General features: G+C 39.8%; 2 protein-coding genes across 3 annotated transcripts in view; one reads left to right on the top strand and one right to left on the bottom strand.

Moving 5' to 3' along the window:
* The window catches only part of LOC139954203 (prickle-like protein 2), a 102091-nt gene that overhangs the window by 71959 nt on the left and 4428 nt on the right, over positions 1 to 25704 (bottom strand). The gene's annotated exons all lie outside the window — the stretch shown is intronic.
* LOC139954338 (uncharacterized) lies at positions 672 to 19615 on the top strand. Of its 2 annotated transcripts, XM_071954093.1 has the most exons (5): positions 672 to 783; positions 5967 to 6039; positions 13433 to 14464; positions 16031 to 16134; positions 17259 to 19615. In XM_071954093.1, the coding sequence occupies exons 1-5, from the start codon at positions 727 to 729 to the stop codon at positions 17370 to 17372; spliced, it is 1380 nt and encodes a 459-aa protein (XP_071810194.1). In that variant the 5' UTR covers positions 672 to 726; the 3' UTR covers positions 17373 to 19615. The 2 variants fall into 2 exon arrangements, with proteins under 2 accessions (XP_071810194.1, XP_071810195.1); XM_071954094.1 differs by lacking the exons at positions 672 to 783; positions 5967 to 6039 and adding an exon at positions 12994 to 13091.

Below are 25704 nucleotides of genomic sequence, written 5' to 3'. Positions count from 1 at the left end.
TCATGATGTTCTTACGGAGATGTCTCAATCATCTACCACACTCTTCTGATAAAGATCTCCAAGTACCTTCTGAGTAAGGCTATTAAGTGAGGTAAATTTTTAATAACAGGTCTTAAATCAAACACCCAGATGATCAAATCCTTTAGGTGACCTCATTATCGGTAAGGACAAGTTACTTACACGCCTTAAAGCAAAAACCACACGGAGCGAAAGCAGCGACAATACTTCACTCTGGAATCGTATCTTCCATCACTCCGGAACAAGCTATGACCATTAATCGCATCATACATAACAATCCAGACAGGTAGAGTTTGACAGCGAAGTAACTCATCAAAGCCCCCCGATGAGCGATCAAAATTTACGGTACCTCATGGGTCTCAGTCTGGCCCAAACCCTTGGTGATTTTGAACTTGAGTGTTGAAACACCGACTGAATCAGCATCTGGTATGAGCCAGATAGAAAAAGACAGTGTATGATAATACTTGATGTACGCCTTTGCAGTTTGTCTACCCAGCCATCGCGGTCATCGACTGAAGTTCAAACTACAGTCTTTTTTCGTGACTCACCACCGGGTTTAAAATGCCTGGATAAGGCGGACTCAATTCACAAGGTCTGAACCAGTGATATTTGTAAGCATCTATTTAGGAAAGATCGTGGTACGGAGATATACCTCTGCTGTTAGGGTGAAATCTTGTCGAAGTTGTGTTTTGAGGATCCTAAGAAACCATGGGACAGACCCACGGTGGAAACACGCTTGCAAAGAGGCAGACTGAAGATAACACGGTAAGAGTTTATTCATTGTTGCTGCCAGGTTTTGTTTTCAATTTTATTGTCACTGGATTATGAACAATACTATTTCACTTTGATAGCAAAGTGGACATAAACCTGCACCTTTCTGGTACATGTAACGGCTTACGTTCGGAAAACCAAATGAGTTGATCTTGAATCGAAGTAAAGGTAAAGCCTTGCTCTTTGTAAGTGTTTCAAACGCCGCGTTATCAAGTGGTTTTTACTGATCATGTGAGCATTATGATATGCAAAGTTTTAAATAGACATTGGAACACATGACTTGATTCTTCCATCTAGCACCAAGGGTGACAGCTTTGGTCACAGTTGGGTTACAGCATGATAGGGCGGTGATACCGTCTATAGTTTCCCGGCGCTCTGACAGGGTGCACTACGGTCACGTTCCCCGTGTATACCTGGTGGCTCAGTAGGCTTGTCAAGCTCATTTCCTGGCAGTCATGGCTATTGTGGATTTTAAAATACACTGTTTAGAAGCTTCATAGATTCGGCATGTATGTTTCACTTGGCTGTATCGTGGAATCGAAAGATTTTGCAATAAAAATACATTTTTTACTTTGCGTGTGACAGCAGACGTTTTCACAATTAGTGCCAACGACATAAAGCCACGAGGAGACTGGTCCCTACGTTTTGTCCGAATATAAATGCGATAAGCGCATGGGACGAGTCGGGAAACACGACATATATGAAATCTACGAGGGAAAAGGGGGTTTCGTATAAAATATTTCAACTTAATTTTAAGACAGGTAATTTGTAGCGGTAAGCTTTCTTGTCAGTGGGCCTCATGGCCAGAGATTGAGACCTCGCTGGCCGTGGGCAACAAAACTGCCACTGCCGGCCCATAATTCCATCGTAAGTCGTGATCTTAGCTTTATATAACATGACTAATTTCCGTTTAACCTTACATTGCACTCTGCAATTTATGGTTGTGTCATGTACAAGAGGGGTTCAAGTCGCTAGCTGGGAGCGAAGAGATTGAAGTCAAACTAGGGGGGGGGGGGGGAGAGAAAATGAACCCCTTCGAGATTGCTAATCGAAAAGATTGATTGTTGTGGCTAATTGATGCAAGGCACGTATTGATGGCACGACTATTATCATGATTTCATGTTCTGACTTTGTAAAGAGAACAGTCCTAGCATGGTGGTATTGATTCTCAGAACCTGACTGAAGAAGCTGCCGGCAAAATTGTGGTTTCTTGATGGGAAATATTGGGAACCATCCAAACTAGTGGCAAGCTGTCGGAGATAAGACTGAGCATTAGGTTCCGTATTTGTAAACGGTCTTCTTTTGAACTTCTTTCATCAAATGATTTCATCGGCAATCGAGAAGACTTAAATCAGAAAACACAGAGCCTGAAAATTCACCGTAACTTGAACATGACCTTTAATTCGAATGATTCTAAAACTCAATGATTGTCAACTCTTGACATTCAACATGCTTTCATCATACCTTGAATTCTCGCGAGTGTTTTTAAACAAGTGTAAAGGAATTTCCGCTCAGTCTGGGGCCTTTCTTCCGTGCATGTTCTGCCCCAGGGTCTGGCTCGATTTTTGAGATCGTTGCTCTGTACCTTCTGATGAACAAGACCGAGCACGTGAGCTGAGCTTTGGTACCAGACGGCAATTAAACAAGTTTACCTTGATATAGAAGAGTTTGCGGTAACACCATGTAATGACTATTCTCTAAATGAGTTGGGGTGGTCGGGTTCTATTTCTATGGGTGGTTCTGAAAAGAACCGTTGGTTTAACTCGACGTTTCGATCAGTATGCTCTGATCGTCTTCTGGAGAATGCTGCCTTGATTACACAACACATTGACCAATCGCCAGGGGCCTTTTTTTATCAACATCCATTACGTAACTACTGACCGTGACTGTGATTGGTCTGAATGTTGCCTGAATGATGTCAATGAGTTCGTCCTCCGATCTCTATGGAGAGATTTGTCTGTTTAGTGACGTCAGTGACGGACTCCCCACATCACCTGTGACCAGTAAACTGGATTGACTGAAATCAAATAAGACATGTACCGGGAAATGGATCTGATGATCTCATTGTTCATGGATGGTTTGTTGTGGGTGATAGGGTAGGGGTTAAGGGGGGGGGGGGGGTTAAAACTACAAGCGGTCAAACGAGGGACAAGAAGTCTATATCACATACATGATTATTTGAACGCCCTTTTGACATTTAAAGGGGAAGTTCAACATTTGCTAAAAGCACAGTATTTCAAGTCTCTAGAGTGAGAGCTAGTCTCCAACCAATATGAATTAACGACGATTGATTGCTCTGAAGCTTCCATCTGGAAGGGTGACTTGAATTTGAATCGATGAAAAACAAAAACTTTTAATTGTACAACATCGAGTTATTTTTTTAAGATTATTTATCTCAATCGTTTGCCAAATGCATGAGTTTTTACAGAAATACATGCACAATCAAGCAGACAAAACATACAATTTAGTTTGCGGAATACATGTGCGTATCTACTTGCACTCTTGAGAAAGAATAACTTCGTCGGAAGTTCCCACAAATAAACCCAAATTCAATTTTAAGAGGCCAATTCAATTTAGAGAAGCCGCCATTTTGGCGCAACGTACATTTAGCAGGTCTTTCTTATTGTAGACAAGCATCCATCTCAATCTCCCGCGTAAAGCTTGGTCAAGTTTTTCGTTATGTTTTTCTTCTTGTCTTGTTTCCTAATTCTTTTCCGACTGCTGGGAGTTTGGCAATTCTACTGAGAACCAATAAAATGCCTCAGATAAGACTAAGTTTACTTTGGGACCATCTTTGAATTTCTATAAAACCAGTTTTTATTAAGTGCTCATTGTAAAGATAATGCAACTGTGAAGATAGTTTTGTCCAACGTCTTGACCCTCTACACATAGTTTTTCTCAAAGGTACTGATGCATCCTTTTAGCCTTTTGAAATACTGCTATAAATAGGGTAAGCATTTTGCCAAAGCTTATAATACCGTTTCTCAGAACATAATCGTTCCCAATGACAGTCCAATGATACGAATGAAAAACACTTTCTCCCTAAGATAAGTTGTTGTAATTTTCTTTGGCGAATCTAGATTTTTTACAACGTTGACTTCCTTAGGCATGGAATTGCTGGATCGCAATCCTCTTTAATTCTCAATGCATATTAATTGTAAATTAAATCAATTAAACGATAGTCATCAGATTACGGTACAAGTTATTTATCATCAAAATGCTTGTAAGAAACCTCTGTCCAAAACATCACAATTATACATATAGGCGTTGCATAGGCAATTCTAAATTCAATGGAGGCTGATTGTGTCACATTTTCAAGCCAATTTAGAAAAAGGAGCTAGAATTATCAACAATTTCCGCACACAGTTTGTACAAGTTTTGGAAAATTCTTTAAATAAAGAAGTTCAAACACCTGATGCGATGAATCTTTCAATTCAAGGTCAGATTGATCTAAACATGTTTTAATGACTAATAACAAATTACACATCCACAGATGCAAACATACCAAATGTAAATAAGTTAAAATACTCTATTTATAGATCAACGCAAAGCGGGAAACATTGTTAAAGTAACCTGTGCATTAAAGACAATGGACACTATTGGTAATTGTCAAAGACCAGTCTTCTCACTTGGTATCTCAACATATGCATAAAATAACAAACCTGTGAAAATTTGAGCTCAATCGAGATAATAATGAAAGAGAAATAACCCTTGTCACACGAAGTTGTGTGCGTTTAGATGGTTGATTTCGAGACCTCAAGTTCTAAACCTGAGGTCTCGAAATCAAATTCGTGGAAAAATACTTCTTTCTCGAAAACTATGGCACTTCAGAAGGAGCCGTTTCTCACAATGTTTTATACCATCAACCTCTCCCCATTACTTGTCACCAAGAAAGGTTTTATGCCAATAATTATTTTGAGTAATTACCAATAGTGTCCACTGCCTTTAATGGACCTACAAGCCAGTGGTCATAGTATATCGCTTGTATTATTTTATTTTTTATACAAAATATGGGATCATCAATTAACAGTGTAATTTCTTAGAAATAATGTGAAACAAATGGTACTTGTTGTTGAATTAATAATTCTTCAGTTGCGAGGTAAACAATAATCTCCACTATTAAAGGGTATATGTACTTTTTCCTAACAAAAAACACAATGTCCACAGAAATACATTAAACTTACACAGTTTGAAGATTATGATAGTAGAAAGCTTCCCTTGAAATTTTACTTACTGAGGTGCTGTAGTTTTTGAGAAATGAGTAAAAGTAATAATTTTCGTCTCAGTTTTAGCATGTAAAAACGTATTAACCAGTTATGCTATGGTTTTGGTATAATATAATAACTGGTTAAGGGGATTTTACATGCTAAAATAATTTAGGTCTCATGAGACCAAAACTATTTTGTGACTTGTTTTACTAATTTTTCAAAAACTACACAACCTTAGTTAGTAATATTTGAAGGGAAGCTTTCCACTATCATTATCTTCAAACCCTGTAAGTTTAATGTAAATCTGTGGACATTTTGAAAAAGTACCCGAATCCTTTAAACTGTTTTCGAAGGACTATTAGAGTACAGGGAAAAAGTAGGCAATGTGAGAGGTTGGGATAGATATTTGTAAATTTCATTCAAAGGTTTACTATGGGTGGGAAAAGGAAAAATATAATATACTTTATATCTGTTGTAAACTAAGCGCTGGAACCAGTTGTCCTGTGAAGTATATCTGTATAAAATACCGCCATTATGCGGAAATGGTTTTACCTAAATATTAACTTTGCACAGTCTCACTGACTGGTCTCACTGACACACATTTATATTCTACTTGACAATTCGTAAACACCCAATTGTTGAAATTATATTGAACGTAAGCCTATCTAAAACCATGAAGGTATGTCGACTCCAAAGACAAGGAAAGAGGAAACTATTAAGCTTGTCCTAAAATTAAATAATCGTTTGAAACTCTATAAATAATACACTTATCTGGGCCTCTGTTGTGTCAGTCGGGTTTGTGATGACTGACATTGTCATGCTGAATGAGGATCTAGAATGAAGTATCTTGTAGTGGTAACGCAACTAAAGACGTAATATACGAGATACCAAATCGTATTTTCGAAATACAATATGTTGTCGAGATTTGTTTGCATAATTTTGCAATGTCATTGCTCTCTCCTGATGCAGGAACCACCACGGCGGCGCATCAAACTAGCCAATCGGCGGCATCGTCTCATCGCCCGATGGTCACAATATGAAAGTAAGAGTGCAACATGCATAATTTTTTGGTTGGTTAATGCAAATATTAATTCTGTCGTTTACCAGCGATGTTCATTAGTGCACTGCAATAATGATTTGCTTATAGTCACAAGTTCCCGCGTAAAGATTCAATTCCTCACAATAGAGACAGTTCCTGTCAATCTGGATAGGGGCAATTGTTTAGCAACCCCCATTTAGGATGAGCAAACACTGGTAGTGGTTTGTTTTGCCCATTCATTTAGAATCGTGTATCGTTATGAGAAGAGAGCAACAGCAGAACAAATCAACACAATAGGAACAATGATGTATTAATGGGTGTTTATCATCTCTTACGATTCTACGCAAAAATTTCCCGAAATCATGATTGTGACGCAGCAACTGTTTCTGGACTGCGGTAAATTGTGACTAAACAAGTTGTACATGACATTATTCAAATCTAACTGCTTATTGCACATTCACGTATAGACTACAGTGTTGCCAACTGTGACAGAGGAGTTAGTTTTTGGCAGACATTCTAAACACTGTCACAATGATGACTTAATTGTGAATTATTACATGGCATTAAGACCTAAATTGGAATGCAAACCAATTAAAGAGGGTGATCACATTGGCGAATTGCCAGCTCTAGTTAATAACGAGTCTCTGAACAGTAGTTTCATCAGGGAGTCTCTACATTATCTTGGCTGACACTCGGCGCTGTATAAACCCCCTCTGCCCCCTATCCCCCTTCTACCCTCGCCACCTGCCCTTCTGTGTTTCCCGTGAATCATAACCGCCAATGGGACTCTCAAACAGTTACAATCCCCAGGGTGGGGGGGGGGATAACAAAAACAAAGATTACCCCAACTCTGTTATAATCAAGACTCCGCTGAACGTTTCTTGCCCCCTTGCCCCAAGTCACTCTCCTTTTCGGCTCAAACTAAAGTGACTATATAGATTTCCCGCCCGAACAAACTTCCAATGGAGGCTTCCGGAAATGGATGAGAAATAGGTTTTATGTGGCATTGTTGACAATTGCACAGCTTGTTTTGTTTCATTTACAATGTGAACCGAACTGGTTGGCTGTACAAAACGTTAGCCACCTTGTTTGTATCAGGTGGTCAAAGACCTTTGACTTTCACTCTGAAACAACAACCGGATCAGAAATTGACCCAGACTCTGCAGGGGACCCGACCAATTTTTGTGTCAGGCTGACCCGTATAAAAGGCATGAACAATGGGCCTTTAAATTACGATTCTGAGTCAGTTTCACCACTTTGTAGCTGGGTCCACTGATTGCGGGCCATGCTGACGCAGAAGTGGATCAGGCCCCACGGGACCCAGGTATAAAGCCGTAGGTCCAATGTACTCTATGATTAGTAGTGCATGAAATCTGGTTCACATAGCAAGCTCCATTGTTTACAGGTTTACCCAATCCATGCAGCTAAAGGGATTCAGTTTAATTATGAATCCTTCACCAATGTATAATTACTTTGACACTGCCGACTGCACCACCAAATAATTTCATATTGGCTGTGGAAATTGAACGCCCTTGTACTGTAGATATCTACAAGAAGAGAACCTACATCGCTTTAAAGAGGATCCGAACAGACCAGCATCCGGGACAGTCACTGTGCATAGACAGCTGTTACTTCTCGTTTAATATTAAGCCTTCGTACGATATTTGATGTGATGAGTTACAACTGGGAAGAAAATAGTCAACTCATTCTCGGTAAACTAACAGCCTAGAGCTAGTATTCTAGCACCGTACACCACATACAAGCCTGATTGCCACCGATAGGTGTCTCGGAAACGGGTACCCCAAATCAAAACCGGACGGCAACTTGAGCGCGCTCTGACGTCATATCACGGAGACATGACCGTACAGCGCAGCGGTTACAGAGCGTACAGTTGATGATGGGCGCATTGTGCATTTCCTATGCTAACTAGTGGCCTTTCATATAACACTCGGCAGCTGGGTTCTATCGTTGAGCTAGTTCTTTAACACAATCGGAAATGAGACAGAGTTCTTACTCACAATGTGCTTGTTTCGTGACTGCTAGATTTGAATAATATTAAAGCGTCATACAAAAGGACATGTAGTTTACTGGGGATTGTTCCTGGTCTTGACCCTAGTCTTGTCTGGGTCATCGATGAAATGATTCCAAATTTTGTTCTCAGTATGTTAATATAATTAGTTCAGAATTATGGGAATAGTTTAAAATGCCGGTACAACTATACACCCCTAACAACGAAGAACACAAATGAGGGCTTTTAGACATTCTCATTTTATTGAGATCGTTCAGTGCTTCAAGGAACTGTGTGTGTATAATATGGTTGTAAGTATTCGCAAAGTACGCAAACTAGCACTCACCACCAGTTGGGGAGGGGTGGGGAGGGGTGGGAGTGGGGGTCGGCAAATCATTGCCCATCAGTGCCCCATAATGGTACAGCTCAACATTCTCATGTTCGAAATACGGGCGAGATCTGTAAAACAGTTTATTGAATAGATATTGCAGTGATATATCAAAGCCGATACATTGGCGCAGGAGCCATAAGAACTACACTGGTAGTGATCGAAGACAAATGATTCTTTAGAGAGTATTATTCCCAAGCTCCCTTCTTATGAACTTATCAGTACAAACATGCAGTATGTAAATGAGTTGTTATGTTCGCAAGTTCTTATTCTTAGTTGCAGAACTATTTTTGTAGGCCCTAATCGTTTCAGGCGTGTCCCCATAACTTGACAACATGTTTGAGTAGGATGGGAATGAACAAATTCTAATGATGTATCTTTCCTACAACCGGTCAGCCATTATTAGTCGCCTCCTCAACATCCCTGAACCTTCAACACAAGTTCATGTACTTCACGTGAAAACAACTTCGCAAAATAGTCTAACTCAAGGCTTACAAATTCGAAACGGAAAAACATTTTATAGTTAATTAGCTAATTTCGTGTTCCAACATTGTTCCTTCCCTTTTTGATTAATAATTAGTGTTGCCATGACAACCATCAGACATTATCAGACTGTTTACCGATTGAGAGAACGCAAGAGGGCGTACTTGTTATTTTGCAAATTAATTATAAACCTAACAAACGGAAACAACAATCGCTAATGTGTTTTTCCTATTGCTGTTCAAGTTATTGCCAAGGTATGACGTCACATCGTTGTAAATTGTAGTTATCGGGACCAAGATAAGAATTTATTCAGCAACTTCTTAGACAAGGGCGTAGAGGGAATCTTTGGGTGCAGATGGATTGATTTGCCCGAACTTTTACAAAGGCATACAAAAGTACGAATTTTTAATAACGGGTATAACAAGTAGTTTTTTATTCTGTCCAATTTGCTTATGTTCTTGCTTTGCCGGAATTTCACGTTTTGCCCGAAATTTGGCAGGGTAGTTGCCCCCTGGGTCGTATGACATCTCATTAGATTTTAATGGAGACACAAGGGTTTTGGGCTACAATTAGCTCTTCGGCTGTCACACACGGCAATTAGCGAATCAGCATTTATACACATTACTACGACCATAATTGTGATTTTGCTTGATTGATTAATTGAAAATCCGTGACTGGGCACATTCGTATATATAGTCATACACAGAGTGGCTTGGCTCTTGATGATTAGGGGTTACAGAATTTGTGCCAAAACCTTGCAGTATATTATCAAATCCAAGAGGCCGCTTCCTAAACGCATCCATCTTTTTCCAAAGTCAATGTTTTTGTACCCGTATCACGTTTCTAATTTCAAGGGGCCTCATAATTACCGTCAGGTTCAGGGCTTGTCTACAAAACACCTGAGAAATAATTATTGTTGCCGCCAAAAAGTCAAATGTGACTTTTCAAGGACACCATCCTCCCTTCTCCTACAGCCACCTGTGGTCTCAAGAAAGAACACTAAGGGGTTTATCTCGAATGTCAAACCAAAATATCAAGGTATTTAGTTTTGAAGGAAGGCCCAATCTGTGGGCGGGAAGGGGGATTAACAGATAAAACTCTAGCAGTAATATAAACCTTCCTACAGTTGACCTCTATGGAAATGCATGGCCCGCCAGTAGAAGCAGTTTTATAGGTCATTCAAATTAGACGCCGGGACTCTGTGTGTTTTCGATATGGTATTATTGTGGGACCGGTATAGGCCCTTGGGCCAATCAAAATGAAAACTTTCTACGGTAAATAGATTAATTAGAAGCACTTGTTTTAGAGCGTGATACATGGTTTATGAAAGGTGCTAGCCTGGGGCCAAGATGCAGTGACCGAGTCTGCTGGTAATAGTTCTCTACTCAATTCAGAAAAAATCCCTGGCTAATAAGTTGTATATCTAATGTTTGCATCTTTTTTACAATCGAGTGCTAGGCTCGATGAGGCTGAATAAATTGGCAGCTACAGCATGGATCGCCGCGTCATCATGCTTGTCGTCCTTAGCAACAGCCCTAGCCGCCAATTCGGAAATGGCCTAAATACCTTTTCGAAACTATGGCTCAGTCTTTGGCTCAGGCTTCCAGACCTTTATTTTCCCGATTTCACGTGTTGACAGTTAATCAAAAGTAACATGTGGTTTGATTCATTGATCGATGTTCGATAAAAACAGCGAACCTGTGGTCACGTGGTTTCAGGAAGCCTTGTGACCCCTTGGGCGTCTGTGGCGCGTCTTCCCACTATGAGGAGATCTTGTGCCAGGGAGCAAGGAATATATCAGCTCACAAAGGAGCAAGGGGGTCTATCAGCTTACATAGGAGCAAGGGGGTCTATCAGCTTACAAAGGAGCAAGGGGGTCTATCAGCTTACAAAGGAGCAAGGGGGGTCTATCAGCTCACAAAGGAGCAAGGGGGGTCTTTATCAGCTCACAAAAGTGCCGGATGTTAGTATGATACACGTACACATTTCAATATATACCGGGCTGTTTGATTCTGTGCCCTTAAACGGATCATTGGTAATTACTCGAAATAATGGTTAGCATAACAACTTTGGTAACACATCTTCGTGTTCCAATGGTGTCTTTTTCCCAATCTCGCAACTTCGACGACCAATTGAGCTCAATTTTTCACCAGTGTCTTTAAGTTAGCAATAATGGCTCCTGCAAGCTCTCTCTGATCCTAACAAACCGTTCGAATAAAAACACAATGATTCACTTTCATAGAGGAACCACAACTCCCTTGCGACTTGGTCGTGAAACTGCAAAGTATGACAGATGAAAAAAAAAGTCAAAGTTGAAAAGAAAATCACTTCTCTTTAAAAACGTGACCAAAAAGAAAGCCAAATAGCACTTTAACTACACACAACATGCGTTGCAGAGCAGAGCCCACTTTTATAGAGAGCTGCCTAAGCACAACAAGTAGCTATAAGCACAACAAAACGGTGCTTACCACAATAAGGTTACCAGCCAAAAACACCATCTCACAAGTACTATCTGTGGCTGGCTTCCTGCTTAATTTTGCTAAGCAGAAAGTGTAAAAGCAGTATTTTCTGCTCATGAAACTGTGCCCTAGCTGCTGAGCACGTCGATACACACAGGAACCTGACGCACTGTGCTTGGGGGTTTCCGGCACACGTGGGCATCGTTAGTCAATTTACTGCCAGGCTCTGTGTTCCTTTACTGATATTCATCGTTCCATAACTTATTTCATGGATCATTCGACGGACAAAAAGTTTAAACAAATAATGGAGATAATTATGGGGTGACGTCACGTTTGCCTAGACGGAATTAACCAGATTAGAAGAGTTGTCATAAGCGTCATATTGAGTTGGGGAGATATTTTGATTGTTTTACTAATTAAATGTTGATACAGTAATTAAACCTCTTCATTCCGAATATACGTCTCAAGGGAGCAACAAGTTTGGCAAAGAACACCGAAAAATAATTAGTGCCAATGTTTGTGCCAATGCAGTATAAATACAGACCGTAGAAACATTTACAACGCCAGACCACCAGTTTTTACTTATTCAGCATGGATACAGTTTGGGACTAAGAATTTATCCTAAAAAATTATATACTTGAGAACTTATTTTAACTTATGTTGGCAGTCTGGGACAAGACTGTCGTAACGTCTTTTCAGTCTTCCATCTACTCTATTGTTAACATAATTTAAGATCCAACGCGGGTATAACATTGTGTCATTGAACTATTCATCACATAACCGTAATTAAAATCTCACAAAAATACCCTACGACCAAAATCTACCTATTTTGCTCGGCTGTACGCAACGGTAAATAATTTGAGTTAATGACACTTTGCCCAGTTTTGGCTTCAAACCATTTACCATGTTGAATCATTATGACATGTTCGCCTGAAGCACCAGGCTATTCTTCCCGTATAACCTCGGTTTGGTTACCATGTTACTGGGGTGTGCCATTCAAAGTTCTTTAATATATTTCCATAAAAAAGATAAATCTTCACAATGTGTTATTTTGTCCAAGCTTTATTAAAACAGTTATTAGGAGTTCAGTATGGAGGTGGTAAATGGGCTAAGAGGGCGTATAGTTTCAGTGGCTTTCTGTCACAGACACACTTCCGTTTCATACAAAGAATAATTTGCGTCACTAAACGTACCGGGTAATACTCATCGATTTAAAAACAACTTATTGCGAATGATGGCACCCCACCTTCACTGAATCGCTAGATACTTCACCATCATTCGTATAAGCACATCTTTATTGGCTTTATTTAGAGATCGTGCAAAAACCACGAACTTGCTATGTCCAAGCAAATTAATGTTCTTTCCCGCTGAAATTTGTCCACACTTGTATTTTTTGTTTTCAGTACCGGGAAGTCATTTCATGTTGCCATATGCTGCCGTGAACTGTTGGGCGGTTGAAGGGAACAGGTCACTTTAGCAATAATGAATCATAATTTAGAAAGTAGAGCGCTGGTTTGACATGTAGAAGGCTTTATTGCTCGCGCCATCATAGCAATGTTGGTTCGCCTACACGCAGGGATCAATATGAGGCTCGTGGCTCACTTAGGCTGGTGCCTCAGCACTGTTGTCTCCAGTTTCGTGTCTATCTTTATAATGCGGTCTAGGTACCTGGCTCTGACAACATCGTTACTGAAAAGGTTTCTTCGCAGCTTTTTCGGTAAAATCAGCGGCTTCATCTTTCTTTTCGTTATGTATTTATTTATTTATTTCCGCGCGAAAAAAAACTTATAAGCGAAAAGTACATCAAGCAACGATTCGTGCAATGTGTTCATCATGGTCTGAAATAGGCCAAAAAATAATACTTCGGGCTTTTTCTCTATCAGAATTTTTGTTAGAACAAAACGAAATTGTTTTTGCTGGAAATATTGTTCCTTTTTATTACCGATTGTTTGTAGCAAAAACAGACTGCACTAGTGAATGTTTTTCATGAACCTTTAAATTCTTCCCGAAGACAGAATTATTGAGTAATTCATTTGATGCGTTTGATTATTGTTTTAGGTTCCTCCGAGGATGATGTGTCCAAATCATCACGCCCTCGTAGCATCTACGACAACTCAGAGAGAGGTTCCACGATACTGGATGCTAAGAAGTTACATAAACTGTCCCTTCTCTATGCTGATAATAAGACAGTGCCTGGGTTGAATGCCACCTCATGCTCTGGAGATACACATTTGGATGGGTTTTCAGTGACTTCAACAGTGGAGGCAGATCGCCTTGTTGCCGCTTCATCACGGCTAGGTGAGGCCACATTCTCAAGCGCCGAGACCCTGGTCGCTGACGATGAGTCCACACTTCAACGACTGAAATACCGCTCCAATGAAATACTCTTCCATTCGAGTAAAAGCATCAATGAACTGACCAGCGTGATCCGGCCACTGCCTACCGAGTACAGCGCCGAAGTACGGGTAGCCGAGGTGAAGGATTCACCGGAGTCTGACATGGGCCCGGAGACTGAGATGGTAGGTGATGTGGCCAGGTTAACCGTGCTAGCTGAGGACACTGAGGACAACACCATCTCGTGGAAGTTGGGCGAGAATAAAGATGAAAGTGAGACGCGCGAAACAAAAGAAACAAACATTACTGCTGCTGCAGACGGTGTTTCTGTAAGCACATCGAAGGTCCGAGAGCCGTCTAGTATCATCCCGGTAGCAGGGAGCCAGGAGGCAGAGGAAGCCGCCATCATAGTGCCACATAATGCCATTTTCGGTTCCAGTAAACGCCGTAAACGCTGCCTGGCAAACAGGAGCCGTTCATACAAACTCGCAAGTGGGAGCAGTGGGCCTACGAGCCCTGCATCCAGTCCACCCACTGTGCCCAAGAGACCCGCTTCAAGACCGCCTAGACCTGCCGAAAAGTCCTGGTTGAAGTCAAACGTGTTACAAGAGAATAAGAAGAACCGTCTTTCTGGATCGGAGACCACACCGATTTGGGGCCACCGCCGGACTAAATCGGTTGCAGCGAGCCACATGATCGATAGGCAGACTAACGTAACACATTGTCGCAGAGCTGTATCCATGAGAGATAGTATTGGTAAGGTTCTAAACAAGTAGTTATAAATCGGGGTAACCTCTCCTAATAGAATGGTGGGTCGTACTTGATTATATACATTATTATATAATTCTGGTAATAACTCAAACACACAAGCCTGAGGAAACCTAGGCGATATGATAATTGCCATGTGAACCAGAAATATACGGGGGTTTATCCCTATTATCATCCAGGATAAACGCTATGGGTTCTTTACCGAAGCGCAAGCAATGATATCTTGCTCAAAGAAACAAGTACCACGACCGGGACTCGAACCCACGTTCTGCTGATCATAAACACCACAGCTTGAGTCTAATGCTTTTAAACATCTTGGTAACGACACGCAAAAAACTGTACATTTTCTCTCGTTGTGGTAATCTCATAGACTCAAATTCTTTAACAATGACCTGTATCTTACAAAAAATAACAATCAGTAATCAATGAAAAAGTAAGGAATATTAACATAAAGTTCGTGTGCACATCAGGTAGGGCCTATTAAATACAAGTACATATACAGAGTTTGTTTATAACTTCGTTCACATTGTAATCCAATAATCAATACGTTTGTTTAAAATACATGATTTTAAATACAGATATGAGCTTGTTGATATTTCATCCAATCAAATCAGAGGTTGTTGGTCTCTGACTTTGCTGACGAAACTCTGAATATTCGCATAGACCTCTCTAGTCCCTCATCTTGAGAAACCCTCTATAGGGCCCACAAACCCCTCTGCCGAACCAACTCATCTGTCGATATAGATTTATGATTTAATTATTGACATTCCCTTTGACTTTTGTCAGCATACTTCTTCATTCATAATCTTGAGTTCTTGAAGCAACTGCCTCCAGGCAGTTCAACTTATGGGAGTTTTCATTATTAATTTTCTATTGCTGCAATTTCCTGCGGAATGACTTCAAGCAATTCAAGTTGACCTTTATGTATACTGTAATGCTTTGGTATGTAAATGTTTCGATTATCTTTCTTTTTTGCTACCACAACGGATTGTACTTCAGTGCTGGTTAGTGTATCGATCGGAGTAGTGCACTGCAATCATTCAATCTCATTTCGATCCACAAGTAAAAAACGAACACCCAAATAAATCTCGATCTGTAACAATACTTTTCTCTCAGATGAACCAGAATACTGATAGTGCTTTATGACTATATTATATCTATTCCTTGAGTGCTTGGTTGGCACTTTTTTAAATGACGTTGTCACTGACCATGATTAGTTTCCGTATCTTGCTTGTTGTACATCTGCTTTATCTTAAATCAATTCGAGTGACTTGCGCTTTAATAAGGAATCAATCTGAAATTTATTTTCGTTCAAACACAGGTTAAGCGTTTCCTGGTCGTGGGTTCCACTTCAACCACATTCACTGGGCCTTATTTTATTGACAGGGCTCCAAATCACAAATCTGATTTTCAATTTTTGGTTTCTATGGTCACAATATTACGGATCATAAGCAGACCACTACTGGGCTATAGTGTGTTTAGCAAAGGTCAATGAGGGTTACTATTGGGAACGTACTTACAATTATTTTGTTTTTTTTTGCAACCCTGCCATAGTTGATAACGACAGAGCGTATAACCTTCTACGATGTCTAGACAGCGGGCTTAGGTTATGGTGTAAGCTATCTTCAGATGGGTACGATAGCAGTATTCTCATTTCAGTAAGTATAGATTGGGTTGGCCATTTTGTGTTCCTTTTCATAGCCCCTTTTCGAATCTACGGCTCGGCTCCAAATTTGGTGCAGGCTAGCTTTGGTCGTGTCCGAATGAGTGGCTACAGCTACGGCTAGATTTCCACGTCACCATGCAGTGAGGTATAGGACGTCATTAGCAACACCCTTAGCAACTATAGTAGCCGAGCCGTAGCCGCAATTCGGATTCGGCCTTTGCCTCGCGGTTGTGTTACGTGCTCCAGGGCTTCAGACCAGATAATGGAGCCGTGGTTTCAAAAAGTGGCAATATATGTAGCCAAACAGATCACTAAACAAATTACAAATGTAGCCAGGCGGTGTCTGAATTGGCGACTCAGCTAAACGGCTACAGCTAGATGTCCGCATCATCATCGGGTTGAGGTCGGATGGCGTCCTTAGCAACACCCTTATAGCAACAGCCTTAGCTGTAGCTGTAGACGCCCAGTTCGGATACGGCCTTCAGTGGGAAAAGTAGTCAGACCCCTTCTTAGTAATAAATATTGAAAAACTGTATTGCACAAAGGGGACCAGACGGAGATGGCGGCACTTGGCTCTATTTAAACCTTTGTATTCTATTCAAGAAAATCCCTGATGGAGAATAACTCTCCCAAATGTTGGCTTTCCCCATGAACCCAAGAGAAACGAATAGAAAATTCGATTATCCTTTGTTGTTCTTCATCAGGCCAGTTTTGAGCTTGCCGGGTGCAGTTTTCACAGCACTTTATCAGATATTGGTCGTTTGTAAGGCAGTGTGTAAAATCTGAACTATACTGTACATTCTCGTTGTATATCAACAATATAATTAATATACAAACTTCTTCTGTTAGCGCCCTCTTTTGAAGTATTCTCCTTAAGCATGTTAATCTATATGAGGGACGAGACAGGATCTCCGGCCGGGGGACAGGTATCCCTACAACACCGGAACAATCAACAGAATAATAAACAAATAGGGCATATAGGCCCTTACCAACATACACTACACTTTAAACGTATCTATCGCTGACCTGAAAATGTCTTCGATCTCAAACATTTTCTTGAATGAAATACAGTGCAAATTTGAATGATGATTTTGACCTTATGTTTGCTTCTATTAGGATACAACTGGCAATCTTCTGGAGGTAGCCGATGATACGCAGACTACTGTGATTTGCCGTATGGGTGGATCGGTCAAGTGCCGAGTTGACATCTCAGAGGCAATATGTGTATAGTACTTGAACCACGAGACATCTCGACCCTTTCTATTCTGACCCATGCATCATCCTCAGAACGAGGCTAACTTTATCTGTATATAGTCTGGTACCTGTGACGTAGCTGCACACTTCTATGCAACTTAAACGCATGCAAAATATGTGTCACTGTCAATACCTATTATGTAAACAACGCGTCTCATAGCTCAAATATGGGCTTAATTTCAAGCCAAGGTCACGCACATTTTGTCTAAGGCCCATGTAAAATGGTCTTTGCTTGCAGGTCAGCATTATTTTGTCGTGCTTGGGAACTTCTCGTGCTTTTAATCAGCTTTGTGAAGTCTGGCCCTAATATAGACCAAGGTCATTATGTTTTCAATTTTTACCGAATCAATCCTCAGCTGTTCCGCATGGGTGAACATTATTTAATTACTTTTATCCGATTTTAATTGGCTTGCGCACAGAAGTGAAAGGGTTAAAACAGAATCAAACACCGTAGTAGGGAAGAAGAGGTATGTGATGTGTTGCTCACAAACTTTCAATGACGTGACGTGACAGAATGGCAAGTTTGGGTATAAATATGATTGTCATATTCCCAAATTATGACTGAATTGGGTACAACAATTGTTCGTCCACCCCCATAGGTACACACCGCAAAAGAAGTACATGTTTCTTTTCTCCAGTTTGGCCTTGGCGGTCTGTAAAGGCAACTGATGTATACTATGGTGGTTTTAATGGGACGGCGAACATTGATATTAACATCAATAAATGGATTGGATAGATTACACGTGACATGGCGTGAGAGTTATTATCATCATGGCAGCGTCAACGACTGCTTTGTGCAAGAGTCCAACTAAGTGCAATGAAATAAATGTGTGCAAATACAAAAAATTTAATACAAACACAAATGTACGGTGTCCCCTTAGTACACTTTGCCAGTTGTTATCATCATGGCAGCATCGACTGCTTTGTGCAAGAGTCCAACTAAGTGCAATGTACGGTGTCCCCTTAAGCCCTTGTCACACGGGGCTATGACCGGATACTGGACCCCCACATTCTTCAACGTAAGGAAGCCATAGCCGCTTAAATTTGATGATGTGGGAATACTGCAGACTTTCACACAATGCCCGTGGTAACAAAATAACACTATAAAACAAGCAATTGGTGTTATTTTAATATTCTGTTATGTTAATTTATATTCTCTTCTCGGTAGGCCTAGTGACAACACCCAATGTGTCGATTTCATCACCCCAGTTTTTGAAGTGTACCCGTAAGGTGTCGGAATTAACCTGGTCAATTTGTTAATCTTTAAAATGATCTATGGGTGCGTTCGATTAGCTTCCCTTTAGTGACCCTGCGGTGCTCACTGCCCCCGACTAGAGCTAATCGAAATATCACTCACCCTCTCGTGGTGACGTCATGCACCTGGAGTCAGCCCCCAAGTGACCCACTCCACAAGCAGGGCTGACCCGGGTGAGACCCTGGAATGACTTCAAAGCTATTCGAATGTACCGGGGTCAGACCGGGTCGACCCAGGAAAGCTAATCGAACGCACCCTACATCACTTTGGCCGTAACAACCACGGATCAATATACATGTATGTTGCATGATGGGACAACATGGGTCAACGCTTTCGGCAACGGTGATCTCAAAGTTCACTTCACCATGATCAGTTTGGAGTAGACATTGGGCATGGCAGGGGGCAAATACACAATTGGGGCTTTTTAATGGTCTTTGGTTCTAAGTGTGTAAGGGGGGGGGGTGGAGCCCTCCCACACCCCCGGGTCATACCCCCAATGGTAGACGTGGTCATCGGTGTTATTTAATATAATTGAACGGTTAATACTTTTATACTCAACGTTTTTATTTTGAATGAAATAATGAGCATAACAGATTTATATTAAAAATGTACAAAGAACAAAAGCCGCTATTCGAGAAAAATAAAACAATTAATTTGATATACAAAGACTTTATAATTGTTATTTAATTTGGATAATTAAGCTTGCCCCTCGTCATCTTCTCATTATTGTGAAATCAAACGACTGTGTCGACAAGAACATCTTTACATTGTATTCAAAAACTGTGGCTAACGACAACAAACCCAAACTCTCAAACAAAAACCGAAGAGACAAACAATTAATGTAGCGCCAAACACGTCAAGAATGGTTAGGTTTTTATACAAAATCTGGCTTTAACTGCAATCGAGGCAGATTTTGCCTGCAATGAGTAACACACGTGCAAGTACATGTATAAACAAAGTGGCATCAAGTAGTGTATTTAAAACTTGTTGTCTTGCATCTTGCATCTTGCATTGTTGTACTCTCCCATAAGCATTGCTGCTGTCCTGGAGAGGGTGGGTTGCAATTTCCATTTGTGCTCTGTGCTTGTGCTTTCAAGTCCGAGTGTTCGGACTCGAGTCCGAAGACCTCTTGTTTTTGTTCGTTTTTTTTTTTTTTTATAGGTGTTCGGACTCGAGTCCGAAGACCTCTTGTTTTTGTTCGGGTTTTTTTTTTAGGTGTTCGGGCCAACAGCCCGGAACACCTCTTATTTTTGTTCGGTTTTGTTTTCTTTTTCTTCATACTTCTTCTTCTTCTTCTTCTTCTTCTGACCGTCCCTTGTCCGCTAACAAAAGCGCCTTTCCCAAACTCGTATGAACTTGAAACTTCACACATAGTTAGCGATTTATTAGGAGAAGAAACCGTGTGAGTTACGTCATGATGACGTCATCAATTCTTGAGTTATGAATATTCAAAGTTTATTAATTCAAAAAATCATAACTTTTGATCTACATGAGGGATTCTTACAATCGAAACATCATCGGAATCGTCATTGAAAACTCCGTAAACGCCCCACAGACATGACCCCATTTTGATGTTGTCTTCCGGCTCAAAAGAGAGGTTGAAAATTTCAAAATTCACGTCTAAAGAACAACGTAAATCCCCATTGGTATGTGCATAAACATTGTACGTAGGCATACACACAACGTGTAGTGTATACACACAACGTGTAGTGTATACACACAACGTGTAGTGTATTAGCGGTGCAGCAGAGTCACGCTCCAGTGATCATCCATAGAGCGCGAAAAAGCTTCATGAAGAATAGTCTTCGTTCAAGGCGGTTAAAACATACATGCCCCTTACAGTCTTTTCTACAGTCGTCAATATTTCCTAAGTTCATATAACCTAAACTACATAAGCTATTTTGACAATCTATACATCATACGAAAGGGCGTTACGTACTTTACAGAAATGGATATGTTGGTGAACTTTCGTTGACCTTTTGACCTGTTTAAACCGGATGTGACTGTGAAATGATTTGAAAGGGCGTTGGTTATTGCCTTTTAGGTTGAAATATACATCATTTGATGCTTAACCATCACCACAGCATACAAGTCTGGCAAAGGTCTGGTTTAAAAGACATACTTGCTAAGCTCACATAAACTTGAAACTTCACACATAGTTAGATATTCATTAGTAGATGAAACCGTTTTAGTTTCGTCATGATGACATCATCAGGTGTCGAATTACAAGGTTTTTAGGTTCAAAAAGTGACCATTTGCTTTTCGCTATATGTCTTCGAACTTTACAGTTATGATATTCATAATTACGCATCTGATAGATCAAGACTGGGACTACATTTGAAAAGTTAACGTCAAAATCGTATGACCCCTCCTTCCGTTCGTACCGGAAGGTCAAAGTTTGCAATTGTATATTTTTCTTCAAAAATACATCTCCGTCCCTTGCCCTCTAACAAAAGCACACTTCCCAAACCTGTAGGAACTTCTAACTTCACACATAGTTAGATATTTATTAGGAGAAGAAACCGTTTGAGTTACGTCACGATGACGTCATCAATTCTTGAGTTATGAATTTTCAAAGCTTATTATTTAAAAAAATCATAACTTTTGATCTACATAATGGGTTGTTACAAGCGACACATCATCGGAAAGTTCGTTAAAAACTCCGTAAATGCCTCGCAGACATGATCCCATTTTGATCTCGTCTTTTGGTTCAAAATCGAGTTTGAAAATTCATAATTTCATGTATAAAGAACTACGAAATTTCCCCATTGGAAATTGCAAATTAAAACCTAAAGCCAATCTCACACAAAAATATTGCATTTGTGAAGAAAAAAAGGAGTCGTTTAAAACTGTGACACAAGTTTAACTATAAAAATTAACGACACGTTGTAGAAAAAGTCATCTTTATGTTTATGGTTCAATGTTTTTGAACTACGTCATCACGTAACGCCCAACCGAACACCGTATTTTTGTAATTAACAAAAATTTTATGTCTAGTTTTTTTTTTTTTTTTTTGGTTTTTCTTATTCTTCTTCTCGTCGATTGTCCGCAAGAAAAAGCATAGTTGCGAAGCTTGCATTAAGTTGAAACTTTGCACACATGTAGACAATAACCAGTAGATGATACAAAAGTTGTTACGTCACGATGACGTCATCAGTTGACGAGATACACTAATTCAAAGTTTATTATTTCAAAAAATCATAACTTTAGATCTACATGAGGGATTTTTACAATCAATACATCATCGGAAAGGGCATTAAAAACTCCGTAAACGCCTCACAGACATGACCCCATTTTGATTTTGTCTTCCGGCTCAAAAGAGAGGTTGAAAATTCTAAAATTCATGTATAAAGAACTACAAAATTCCCCATTGATTGCGCGTAAAGATTTTACGATTACATGTACATGTACTTTGTCACCACGTGTAAGCATGCGGTGCATTGCGGTCACCACGTGTAAGTATGCGGTTTATTGAGGAGCATAACCATGCTCTGCACCACGTGTTGATCGTTTTAGTCTGCGTTCGAGGCGTTCTCAACACAATGTCAATTTTCTTCAAAAGTAATTACTTGGTTTTATCTACGACCATACTGCGTTGAAAACACCGGTTCCCGTCCGGTCAACGAGGTTAAGCAAAATCGGGCCCAGTCAGTATTTCGATGGGAGACCACGTGGCGACCAAAATTTGTACTATTTATTTTTGTATTTTATTTTTTTTTCTCCTATATAAATAGCCTCGTTTTTAGTCTGTTTTCAAGGCGTTTTCAACATACATTTCCCTTCCGGTTAGTTAGTCTATTCTCCAGTCGTCATTATGCTTTAAGCTCCTATATCTTGAACCACAAAAGCTATTTTGACAATCTATACATCATATGAAAGGGCTTTACGTATGTAGTCTGTTTTCAAGGTGTTTTCAACAAACACTTCCCTTCCGGTTAGTTAGTCCCACAAAATTCCCCCATTGATTGCGCGTAAAGATTTTACAATTACATGTACATGTTCTTTGTCACCACGTGTAAGCATGCGGTGCATTGCGGTCACCACGTGTAAGTATGCGGTGCATTGAGGAGCATAGTCACGCTCTGCACCACGTGTTGATCGTTTTACTCTGCGTTCGAGGCGTTCTCAACATAATGTCAGTTTTCTTGGTTTATCTACGACCATACTGCGTTGATAACACCGGTTCTCGTCCGGTCACTGAAGTTAAACAAATCGGGCCCTGTCAATATTTGAATGGGAGACCACTTGGCGTCCAAAATTTGTATTAATTATTTTTGTATTACAAAAAATTTTCCCCCATAAATAGCTTCGTTTTAGTCTGTTTTCAAGGCGTTTTCAACAAAGATTTCCCTCCCGGTTAGTTACATATAGTCTCTTCTCCAGTCGTCATTATGCATAAGTTCATATGTCCTCAAACACAAAAGCTATTTTGACAATCAACACTGTACATCATATGAAAGGGCTTTACGTACGTAGTCTGTTTTCAAGGCGTTTTCAAAAAACATTTCCCTTCCGTTTAGTTAGTCTCTACTCCAGTCGTCAGTATTCATCAGTTCACATTTCCTCAACCACTAAAGCAATTTCGACAATCTATACATCATATGAAAGTGCCTTACGTACTTCACAAAAATGGGTATGTTGGTGACCTTCTCTTGCCCTTTTGACCTTTCTAAACCAGACATTCATGCTTTACCATATCACACATCGAGAAAACATTCTCGTTTGATTTCTTTGAACTTTGACGAGCTATTAACAACACTTTTTTATTGATTCAAACACTGATCCAACAATAGCCGAACACCTAGTGTTTGTTTCTACAAACACTAAATTCTATTTTTTTTCTTTTTTTCTTCCTCCATAGTTTTTCGATAAACAGTGTTTATTGAGATAAACAATGTTTATCACGTGATAAACATAGTTTTTTCTCGAAAAACAATGTTAATCGGTCGAAAAACATAGTTTATCGGCGATAAACAGTGTTTATCGAATTATTGGGCATATGGCTTGCCACGCTCCAGTGCTCATCCATAAAGCGCCCCAGCTTCGTGTATAGTCTGCGTTCAAGGCGTTTTCAAAATACATTTTCCCCCTTTCAATAAGTTAGTCTCTTCTACAGTCATCAGTATTTAATAAGTTCATGTTTTCCTCAACCACATAAGCTATTTTGACAATCTTTACATCATATGAAAGAGCTTTACGTACTTCATAAAAATGGATATGTTGGTTACCTTTTGACATGTCTTAAGCGAGGTAATGAAATGAAAAGTTTGCTAGTTGCGCCCAATAAGCACAAAATCGACCGTTAGGCAGCTCTATGGGGCCCTGCTCTAGCAGCGGTAAGAGATCTGCTCCAGCATGGAAACCTTGTAGGTTCGAATCCCACCCATTTTATAAAACACATTGGGTTAGGATTAAAGGGGTTAAGTTCTGATTTAAAAAATTAGATGTGTACACCGAACAATTAGTGTTTGTAAATATACAACCACTACATGTAAAGTTTTTCTTTATAAATCTTTTTCGAAAGAACCATATACCTGAAGATACTCGTGTAGTGGTTAAGAAATTTCAGTTTTAGATGTGGTATAGGCAACCATTAAAGAGGAAAACCCCAAACAATCACGTAGGGTCTGAACAATCAATCCACACGATTCAAGCCTTCGTCCCTAGATTTTAACTGGGGTGCACTAAAAGTTCACATGCTAAAATGTTCACCTTAGTTTGTATTTGTGAATTATTCATGTTTGGAGCATTATTAAGGGTTCCAACAGCCGGTGTGGAAGTTGTTTTTTGTCATTTATGAGCTAGCAACTATTAGTGCAATTTTTAACATAACAAATAATTTTAGCTCCCCATTATACTGTTTACATCTGTTTTTCATAAATATAAAAGTCATTTAAAAAAACTTAATAAGTCAACTCATTGATTTTGTTCGTTTTTTTTTAGGTGTTCGGGCAACAGCTCGAACAACTCTTTGATTTTGTTCCTTTTTTTTTTAGGTGTTCGGGTAACAGCCCAAAAAACTCTTTGTTATTGTTCGGTTTTTTCTTTTTTTTTAGGTGTTCGGATTCGAGTCCGAAGACCTCTTTTTTTTTTTTTTTTTTTACTTCGTCTTCTTCTCCGTGGTTTTTTGTCCGCTAACAAATGACATACTTGCTAAGCTCACATAAACTTGAAACTTCACACATAGTTAGATATTCATTAGTAGATGAAACCGTTTTAGTTTCGTCATGATGACGTCATCAGGTGTCGAATTACAAGGTTTTTATGTTCAAAAAGTGACCATTTGCTTTTCGCTATATGTCTTCGAATTTTACAGTTATGATATTCATAATTACGCAACTGATAGATCAAGACTGGGACTACATTTGAAAAGTTAACGTCAAAATCGTATGACCCCTCCTTCCGTTCGTACCGGAAGGTCAAAGTTTGCAATTGTATATTTTTCTTCAAAAATACATCTCCGTCCCTTGCCCTCTAACAAAAGCACACTTCCCAAACCTGCATGAACTTCTAACTTCACACATAGTTAGATATGTATCAGGAAAAGAAACCGTTTGAGTTACGTCACGATGACGTCATCAATTCTTGAGTTATGAATTTTCAAAGTTTATTATTTCAAAAAATCATAACTTTTGATCTACATGATGGGTTGTTACAATCGACACATCATCGGAAAGTTCGTTAAAAACTCCGTAAATGCCTCGCAGACATGATCCCATTTTGATCTCGTCTGCTGGTTCAAAATCGAGTTTGAAAATTCATAATTTCATGTATAAAGAACTACGAAATTTCCCCATTGGTTGTGCGTAACACGTGTGTCGTACACGTGTAGTGTATTAGGCATCATTTATTTGGTGGCATGTTGCCAAGTTTATTGTACTCTGTGCCATAGCGTGATATGCATAGAGCTATATAGCTCTATTATGTAGAGCTGTATAGCTCTATTTATGCAGAACGCTGCGAAAATGATTTCCTCTCAATCTTCGGCGTCAAATTGTTCAAATGTTACCCTTCTGATGGCTTAGTGGTCAATGTGGAATTGAAGACGAAGTT

Source organism: Asterias amurensis, chromosome 2, assembly GCF_032118995.1.
Source record: "Asterias amurensis chromosome 2, ASM3211899v1".
Lineage (NCBI taxonomy): Eukaryota > Metazoa > Echinodermata > Asteroidea > Forcipulatida > Asteriidae > Asterias > Asterias amurensis.
This window is presented reverse-complemented; position numbering and strand designations above follow the sequence as displayed.